Source organism: Vulpes vulpes, chromosome X, assembly GCF_048418805.1.
Source record: "Vulpes vulpes isolate BD-2025 chromosome X, VulVul3, whole genome shotgun sequence".
Lineage (NCBI taxonomy): Eukaryota > Metazoa > Chordata > Mammalia > Carnivora > Canidae > Vulpes > Vulpes vulpes.
This window is the reverse complement of record NC_132796.1, coordinates 35,615,734-35,625,696: the sequence shown is the minus strand read 5'-3', so window position 1 is coordinate 35,625,696 and position 9,963 is coordinate 35,615,734. Positions and strand designations below refer to the sequence as shown.

Here is a 9,963-nt window from a genome sequence, read left to right as displayed (position 1 = left end):
ACACAAAACCGGGGTGGGGCGGGAAGGAGGTTGTTTTCCTTTCTCTAAAGTATGTAGTATAGTACCTTCCAGCTAGAGACCAAAGTTGGGCACTTATAAGGAAAAGGCAATTTTCTTATCCAGTTAGAATTCTAAATAAGGCAGGATATATCCACCAAATTAACCACAAAATTCAGCAAAGAGTTCATGGGAGAACAGAAGCTGGAAAAATACCAAGGGAAAAAAGTGAAAGGAACTATTTTGCTGGAGTAGTCATCTGAAAATTCACAGACTGTTGCTTTCATTTACAAACGTAGCTTCAATAAAAAAGGCTCCTCATCTTTTTAACCACTACTAGGATTACTTATCATTCACTAATAAAAGTTAATTGTGAAAAAAATAGAAAACATTTTAATAATTCTAAATTTGTATATATAACAGCTAAAAGACACAAGATTGGGAAACTATCAGAGAAAAATCAAGGAAAGACAAAAACCCCAAAATATGATTTATGTTATTTCTGCCTCTACACTGCCGAGCACAATTTGGTTGGTGGAGGGCTTAGAAACAGCAGCAATATGGTTTTCACCAAGTTGTGCACGAAATACTTATTTCCAACAGGGCCAAGCCCTTGTTCACAGATTAACAACAAAAATAGCTTTAGTCTTTGTGTTAACAGATTCTATGGTCTTCTATGAAGTAATCATGCCATTTAGACTCGTGGGGGTACTTCTTTGAAAGGAAGACTAGTGATTCTGGAACAAACATTTAAAGTAGGAATTATATATATGGCTCAAGAAATTAGTTGAGGGAGAATTAAATAATCTTTAGGCACTTTGAAGACTTGGAAGTTTAAAATGTGCCATTGATGTTCAGAAAGACCTCAACACCACCATTACTGTTGCTCTTATAATAACATGCGCCTTAAAATTTCTTATATGTTAATGCTTAAGAAGTTAAATAGAGAAAATAATTCGCACAAAAATAAATCTCCCTGTTCACTTTCCCTCGATCCTGGACATAGCACAGATGGCTCTTCCTCAAATGGAGGGGAAAAGGATTCACAAGCCCTCACCAGGCACAAGGGGAATTACCAATCCAAAGCAACACAAGTGGGATCTCCTTAGAGGGAGAAAAATTCACAGCCTTTTCAAATGTCAAGTTTTTCGGGTCTAGGAAGTCATTCGAGTTTTTAAATTAAGTACATCACATACTTTGTTAAGGAGCGGGAAATACAAAAACAATCTCCCATCTGGTGAGATGGTGTATTTAAGGATAGCAAATTGTCCAAATAAAGTGAACCTATTTTGTTCATTGCTAAGGAAGCCTGGAAATGAGGAACTTTGGAATTAAAACCACCAATTGGAATTGCAAACAGTGTGTAGGACTTCTGCTCAAACTTAACAAACTCGGATGTAATATACTTAAGGTAAAAACAGGATCTATCTTGTGTCAAAATTTCCTAATATTACAGAAAACCTAAAAGCATAGATGGACTAGAGAGTACTGCAAATAAGATACCCAAAGCTTTATCTTAAATACCTGCCCCTTTTAATCACAAAATAAAGCAATTCTCAATTTTGTTTCTGCTTTGTTCAGTTCCAACTATAGCCTTTTTGACAAAACATTTTCCTATTAACTAAATTGTAAAAAATACAACCAAGCTTGTGCTCATTAAATATACATGTATATAAAAAACATACAAAAAGTACAAGATTGATTATGTTAGGAAACTTTTACAGTGTCAACATCCTGTTTTCTCTAAATCTTTAGTCAAGGGCCTAAGGTCAGATCTTTCTGTGCACAAAAGCTCAATGCGACTGAACTCCTGAATTCAGTGTCATGCCTAAGCAGGCTATGCACAGAATTAATTTTATTATGCAGTCCTTCAAAAAACAAAAACAAAAAACAATAAAAATGGACAAAGAATTAAAAAAAAAAACAAAAAACAAAAAAACAAAAACCAAAACCAAAAAACCAACCCAAAAACAAAACCAAAAACACACCACAGGACAAAAAGTTCTTCGTAAATCAAATTCTATTTGTGAATTCAGCAAAATAATTTCTATAAAATAAAACAGCAAAATATTTAAATAGAAGAGGGTGGACTGTATCTGTTTGCAGGGGTATTTGGTTTTTAGACAGGTTCCAAAAATTACACACATTCAAGTTACCAATTCTCTTTTAAATACAGTATTAACCAATGAGTTCCTTATCTTTAATTAAATGTTTATGCTGAAATTATGATACTTCAATTAGATTAACTAACCAGTAGTTTCCTTTTTAATCAGACCCTGCTTCGAACATTCAAAGTTTTGGAATAATGGAAAAGGAGCTAGGACAATTCTTGCTTTCAAGTAAAACTGACTGAGCAGAAACTCAGCTAAACATCTTGGTGCAGTGGTGCTCCAAGTACTGTGGGACTCTGTTGACTTCCACTTCACTGGGGTCCAGCAGAAGGAAAGTTTTAGAAGATTCACCTAATAAGCTCTACCAAAGAAACAAAACAAGCACACCAAATACAGTCTTCTATTATGCTCCAAGCATTCTGGCATAGCAAATTTTTGCATATTTGTTTTAAATCTTTAAAAATTCCCATTACTGATACTTAAATTTCTTTATCCCACCCAGAAATCGAACTGTCAAACATTAGACATAAGCAACATATGTGTAACTGAAAACCGCCTTTTATCACATTTCTCCCCTTGTTTTATATTTATATTCTAGGTGTAAGAAGGAAAAGCTCTGAGCAATACAGCTGTCACACTGGGACAACTGCTGTCATTATGGTAAATTTTTCCTCATTGGCTACACTAACCTGGTGTGAAGCCATGCTAAATGTTACAGCATAACTATAGCTTCAAAGTGATTAACCTAGTTATCAGAATAAAAAGGCAATGAAAAAGATCTAGAAACAATGTTACATCACCAATTTTCCACATCAACCAAATAATTTAAAGGTTACCAGCCTTACATCATTGCTCTTAGTAAAACTGACTCCAGTGGCAAAGAATTAACATGAAACTATTGGTGTGGTTGACATGGATGGGCTCTGTTTTGTTGCTGTTGGTGTATTTTTTTGTTTTTGTAAAGGAGTAGATCCAACTGCCACGAGGCAGGCAACACTGGTTGCAGAGTGCAGTGGGTAGAACGAGAAAATTAACTTTTGTAGTTTTTGTAGATCTGTGAGTCTCCTCAAGAAAAAAGTTTCTTGCTTAAGAATTAACAGTCAAACATTAATATACTATATACACCTTTGCCATTTACACATTAGCATCAGGCCATTTATTACAAAACACTATACACTTTCCACTGCAGGCGGGTTATATATTGACAGCAAATTTCTGCAGATAAGACAGTGAATAAACTCTCCACTCCATGTTGATTAGGAATAGTTTTTCTAGTTTTAAATTATTAGCCAGACACAGAAAAAGGTTGGACTGTAAGGCCTGGGTGCACAGTCTTGATGGAACCAGTTAATTATGTGCATTTCACTGATCCTTCGTCTGAGGTGGGGATACTTCTTCACTGCCTTCATAATTTTCTTGTGCTCGTTGGCCAGTTCTCTGAGGGTTGTTCATATGATGTGCTGCTGGGCCTGTATATGGCTGTCCATGCACATGGTTATTCTGGGAGGGGAAAAGAGATTTATGTTAAAAATGTTCATATATTAAACTTTAAAAATCATGGGCAAAAATTTGTGGACATGTAAACATTTCTTTTACTCCCAGGACTTACAGAAAGTAAAATATCCTTGGGCCATTGGTGAAGGAAAAAAACTGGTTTGGAAGAGAAAAGCTAGCCTAAATGCAACCCCAAGTAAAAGCAGTGTAGGTCTGTACAAATATTTAGTCAAAGTGATCTTTAGTGCCCCAAATCATTTAGACCTAAGTCCAACATATAAGGGATCGCAGCTTGTTACTGCTTATGTCAACAACACTCACAAAAAAAGATTTGTGAGCTAGAACACATCTATTCTGACTCTTCTAAGCACCTTGAAGCTTCTATGTGATAATGACGAATCTGACTGATTGGTCATATGAGATCTGCATTACCAGCAACCTTGAACACAGAATAGTGTCACTGAAAACAATACAATGTTAAAGAAACATGGATGAACCAGGCCTGATTAATATATGAATTTTCTCAAGGCTGATCAAAGTAACTTTCTTTTGAATTTGCTTTAACCTTTTAAACCCGTGAAACCTCATTTTTCTGTACATTCCGACCAGTCAAGGACATTTTAGGTCTTACTTTCTATAATTTGTATTATGAAAATAAATGTTGAATATGCATTTTCTAACTATTAAGTATGCTTCTATTTCCATCCCCCCAATTTTTAAAAATTAGGCTCCATGCCCAATGTGGAGCCTAATGTGGGGCCTGAACGCACAACCCTGAGATCAAAACCTGAGCTGAGATCAAAAGTCAGACGCTGGGCAGCCCCAGTGGTGCAGCGGTTTGGCACCGCCTGCAGCCTGGGGTGTGATCCTGGAGACCCGGGATTGAGTCCCATATCAGGATCCCTGCATGGAGCCTGCTTCTCCCTCTGTCTCTGCCTCTCTCTCTGTGTCTATGAATAAATAAGATCTTAAAAAAAAAAAAAAAAAAAAAAAAAGTCAAGATGCTTAACCAACTGAGCCACCCACCCAGGAGGCCCTCCATCCTGAAATATAACAAAGAATGCCTTAAATAATGGCTCTGAAAGTATGGCTTCCAGACTAGCAGTAGCATCAATCACCTGGGAATGTGTCAGAAATGTAGATTTTTCTGGTTCTATACCTCAGACCTAAATAAATCAGAAACTTGGGGTGGGGCCCAAAAATCTGTTTTGGAACAAGCCCACCAGGTTTTTTTTTTAAGATTTTATTTTTAAAAAAGATTTTATTTATTTATTCATGAGAGACAGAGAGAAAGGCAGACACATTGACAGAAGGAGCAGCAGGCTCCATGCAGGGAGCCCGATGTGGGACTCGATCCTGGGACTCCAAGATCACACCCTGAGCTGAAGGCAGACGCTTAACCGCTGAGCCACCCAGGCATCTCTAAAGATTTTATTTTTAAGTAATCTCTATATTCCATGTAGGGCTTGAACAGACAACCCTGAGATCAAGAGTCATGTGCTCTACCAACCAAGCCAGCGAGCTACACCAGGGGATTTTGATGCTTATTTATTTTGAGCACCACTGCCTCAAAAGATCTGAATCAGTCACATCTTTGGTTTTAGAAAACAAAGTTTTGTTTTTTTAAAGTATCTTCATCGAAACTTTATTTACTGATTTTAGATGAAACTTTATGGAAATCTATCAAATGCTTGATATTTTTCAACAATTTTGAGTGTCACTGAAGTCTTAGGCTAAATAATCAAGAACAATCTCCTTCAATGCCACATCTTAAATGTCTTTGGAATCCGTTTGCAGACTCAGCCTAACAGGAAATGTCCTAACCCTCTGTCCGAAACACTATCATTTTATGTTGACATCAATTGTCATACACTTTTACTAAGTACAAAGAAGGGCACCCATTTGACCATGAAAACACCACAGGGGGAAGTTCAAACACATCACATCATGACCCTGCCCCAGCTATTCCTTTTTTGATCATGCTCTAAAGGTAGTCTACATAATCCCTTTATTACTTTGCAGTCACAACAAAAATCTTAGCCACCCTTTAAATAAAGCATAAGAATCGATTCTAGGGGATAAAAATACAAATCAATCCTTATTTACCTGTTGGTACTGAGATCCAGGTGAATGGGGGTATAATGGGGCATCTTCAGGTGGAGGTGACTCATGCTCATCTGGGGCATCTTGGTCATCTGGCTCCTAATTTTAAATATTTAAAGATAAAGATAAAGAATTATGTAGACAAATTTAAGTTTTTACTATCTGAAATAAAAATTTAAAAACCTACAGAACTGACCCACAACTTTCCTTTTACTGAATTGATTTTATTTATTTATTCATTAGGGACAGAGAGAGAGAGAGGCACAGACATAGGCAGAGGGAGAAGCAGGCTCCATGCAGGGAGCCCGACGTGGGACTCAATCCTGGGTCTCCAGGATCACTGAAGGTGGCACTAAACGGCTGAGCCACCCCGGCTGCCCTACTGAAGATTAATTAAAGCAGATGAAAAAAACCTGACTTGGGTCCTCTCAGAAAGACTACATTTCAGGTGATTTCAAAAATTTCTTTCTTTCTTTCTTTCTTTCTTTCTTTCTTTCTTTCTTTCTTTCTTTCTTTCTTTCCTTTCTTTCTTTTTTTTTTGGTTTCAGAAATTTCTATGAAAGAAGGCTCTCTTGTTAACTTAAGATTACATGTAGTAAACACTAAAGCAAACAAAATCCCAACAAAATTTCTTTGACATTATCACTAATACATAAATACTGGCTTATAAAGTAAAATTGCTTTCTTCCATTTCTATCTGCTGCACACTTGTGGCTTTTTTTTTTTTTAAATACCTCCTCTGGACAGAGTTCACAAGCTTTTGCCAGTGTCATCCTAGCACTATGTGATCTTTCCAAGAAATAACCATTTGATGTTTCATTGCTCTGCACTGGAGGAGACCAGTTGTTGTAAGTATATTGAGGATTGCCAGTGTATGGTCGTCTTTCAAGTTCATCTCCAAGCCATTCTACTGCCCAGGTCCACTTTCTTTTAAGATCTCCGTTGCCCTTCAAAAGAAAATAAAACCATGTATGGAAAAGGTTTTAGAATACTTTTCAAAGTTAACTTAAAATAGCAAGTCCAAATTTTCACTGTTCCTTTCTTTAAAAAGGAATCCCTAATTCTGATCCAGATTTCTACAAAATTAAGAAAAGAAATCCTCACCTGCAGAATCTGGTAAGCAACAGGACAATTGCTAAAAAGAGCTACCATACATTTTATACACTGGTATGCTCTTTTTTGATAGTGATTCTTAGAGCGCTGGATTGTGTCAAACAGCCCATCTCGGTCATCTGGGATCCCTTTAAGTGCATTATGAATTCTGAAAAAGAACCAAATATAAAAATTTGTAAAATCAAATAGCAGCTAACATTTATGGAGTGCCTACTATGTGCCACTCAATAAAGATTTTTGATGTAGTCATGTCATCTAATGCTGGATAGCAGGTACAGTTATTGACTCCCTGAACAGATGAGAAGAGGGGTACAGACGGGTTAAACAGCTTGCTGGAGGTCATACAGCCACTCAGTAGTCTGTGCTCTTACCAACATGTCACCAATCCAAAATGGCTTTGCTATGTATGTAATTCAAAGACATTACCTGAAGTTACTTTAGGATACCAGAAGTAATACAGACTTAAAGTTAACTAACAACTAAGTTTATGACTGCTATACTTAAGAGTTTGCTTCAGGTCAGTACCTTTTATAAAACTGCATTGCTGAAAGTAAGTAACCAGTGACTATGAAATGGTGATATAATTTAGAAGTACAAAACAAACCTGAATTCTAATAATGAGCTATAGAGCAAAGCAATTTTCACCAATGCTACTATTTAGCTGATTTGCCAATGATGGATGATTTCATTTTAGTTCTTGACCAGAGTGATAGTCAATGATTCCTTGTCCCTATCCCTGCCCGGCCCAAGAAGCAACTTAAGAAATGGCTGTGGGGTAGAATGTGCTCTTCTTTTGTGTTAAAAACATCACCTAACAGTAAACAAAATGTGGTGTATATACATACAGCTGATTATTATTCAGCCTTAAAAAGGAATGACATTCAGACACATACTATATGTGGCAGTCTTTTTTTTTTTTTGAAGACTTATTATTTCAGAGAGTGCAAGCACGTGCAAATAGGGTAGAGGGGCAAAGGGAGAGGAAGAAAATTTCCAGCAGACTCCCCATTGAGTGCAGAACGCTACACGGGGCTAGATCTCACAACCCTGAGGATCATGACCAGAGTCAAAAATCAAGAGTTGGATGCTTGACCAACTGAGCTACCCAGGCACCCCTGTAACATGTATGAATCTTAAAGGCATTAAGTAAACTAGGCCAGATACAAGAGGACAAATACTGTATGATTCTATTTTTATGAGGTATTTAGAATAGGCAAAATCAAAGAAAAAATAATAGTTACCAGGAGCTGGAGAGGAGGGAGGGGAATGGGGAGTTATCGTTTATTTATTCTTTTTATTTTTAAAATATTTATTCATTCATGAGAGACGCACAGAGAGAAAGGCAGAGACACAGGCAGAGAGAGAAGCAGGCTCCATGCAGGGAGCCTGACATGGGACTCGATCTCGGGATCACGCCCCGGAGCCACCTGAGCTGCCAGAGAGTTATCGTTTAATGCAGAAGTTTCAGTTTGGGATGATGAAAAAGTTCTAGAGATGGATAGTGGTGATGGCAACACAGTATTATGAATATACTTCAAGCCACTGAATTGTGCACTTAAAAATGGTTAAAATGGTAAGTTATGAATATTTTTACAATTTAACTAAAAAATAATAATTACCTGTCTGCAATTCTGTGGTATATCCAAGAGAATTGAAAACAGAGATTTAAAAACAAGACATGTCCATGAATGTCCATAGTGCATTACTCACAATAGCCAAAAGGTAGAAATAACCCAAATGTCTGACAATAGATGAATGGATAAACAAAATGTGGTACATCCACAAAATGCAATGTTACTCAGCCGTAAAAAGGAATAAAGTACTGATACATGCTCTAACATGAAAGATCTTGAAAACATTATGCCAAGTAAAAGATGCCAGACACAAAAGGACATTTGCCTATGGTTAGGCAAATCCACAGAGACAGAAAGGAGATTAGTGGTTGCTGGGCGATGGGAGGTAATAGAGAATGACTGCTTAATTGGTTATGGGGTTTCCATTTGCAGGGATGAATATGTTCTGGAATTAGATAGTGGAAATGGTTGCATACTATGAATTTACTAAAAACCACTGAATTGTATACTTTAAAATGATGAAAATGGTGAATATTGTAAGTGAATTTTACCTCCATAAGGAAACATTACCTGGGTAGTAATTAGAAAAAGAATACTTACATAAACCATAAATTTTACTTAATAGAATGTTCCAAATAAAAATTCCAATTTGTTTTTGCATTACATGCATTCATAAAATCTTTGGTTTGGAAATCATGACTCCAGCAATCTTGTAAGGTTTACTGATTTCACACTAATCAATCATATACAGGCTTTTGGCTGTTTAATCTGAAACACTTCAGTGTATCTTGTTTTTGCCTTTAGTTTTGTCAAGTGACAATGAAGTGTTAAGCCATTATTTCTGCCACATCACATTTTCTTCCCAGTAGTTTTAAGTGCTTTCAGATGCCATCTTTTATCAATATTATCTTTGTACGCCTTGTTCCCATTCAATGCCTGGTTGTGCCAGACACATGGTAGATACTCCATAAATATTCAAACACTGCTTACCGAATGAACTAAAAGCTCACTATGAGAAAGTTATTTTCAAGTTTGGGCCAGTGATTCAAAATAATAATACCTTACTAAACTCATTACACAACAGTCAATTGTCCATATTTATTTTATTTCTTTTTTCTTTTTTCTTTTTATTTTTTTTCTTTATTTATTTATTTATTTATTTTTTTCTTTATTTATTTTTCTTTCTTTATTTATTTATTTCTTTTATTTATTTTTTAGGGGGAGGGAAAGGCAGGGGAAGAGAATCTTAAGTGGGCTCCACGCCCAGCACAGGGCCTTATCTCACAATCCCAAGATCATGACCTGAGCCGAAACCAAGAGTAGACATTTAACCAAATGAGTCACGCAGATGCCCCTAGAAACAACTCTTAAGAAAAGTTTTTCTTCTTCTTTTTTTTTTTTTTAAAGATTTTATTTCTTTATGAGAGAGAGAGAGAGAGAGAGAGAGGGAGGGAGGGAGGGAGGAGAGGGGCAGAGACACAGGTAGATGGAGAATCAGGCTCCAAGCAGGGAGCCCGATCGGGACTCAATCCCAGGACCCAGGGCTCTCTCCCTGAGCCGAAGGAAGGCAG

General features: G+C 36.7%; 1 protein-coding gene across 9 annotated transcripts in view; it reads right to left on the bottom strand.

The window, feature by feature from the left end:
* Positions 1–1,507: 1,507 nt before the first annotated feature.
* USP9X (ubiquitin specific peptidase 9 X-linked) overlaps positions 1,508–9,963 on the bottom strand; it is a 482,011-nt gene continuing 473,555 nt past the window's right edge. For all 9 annotated transcript variants that reach the window (XM_072744845.1, XM_072744840.1, XM_072744842.1 and 6 more), the window contains 4 exons: positions 6,810–6,966; positions 6,440–6,652; positions 5,709–5,804; positions 1,508–3,608 (listed from right to left, as the gene is read on the bottom strand). In XM_072744845.1, the coding sequence (XP_072600946.1) occupies positions 3,471–3,608; positions 5,709–5,804; positions 6,440–6,652; positions 6,810–6,966 (604 nt within the window). In that variant the 3' untranslated portion in view covers positions 1,508–3,470. The remainder of the gene's footprint in view (positions 3,609–5,708; positions 5,805–6,439; positions 6,653–6,809; positions 6,967–9,963) is intronic.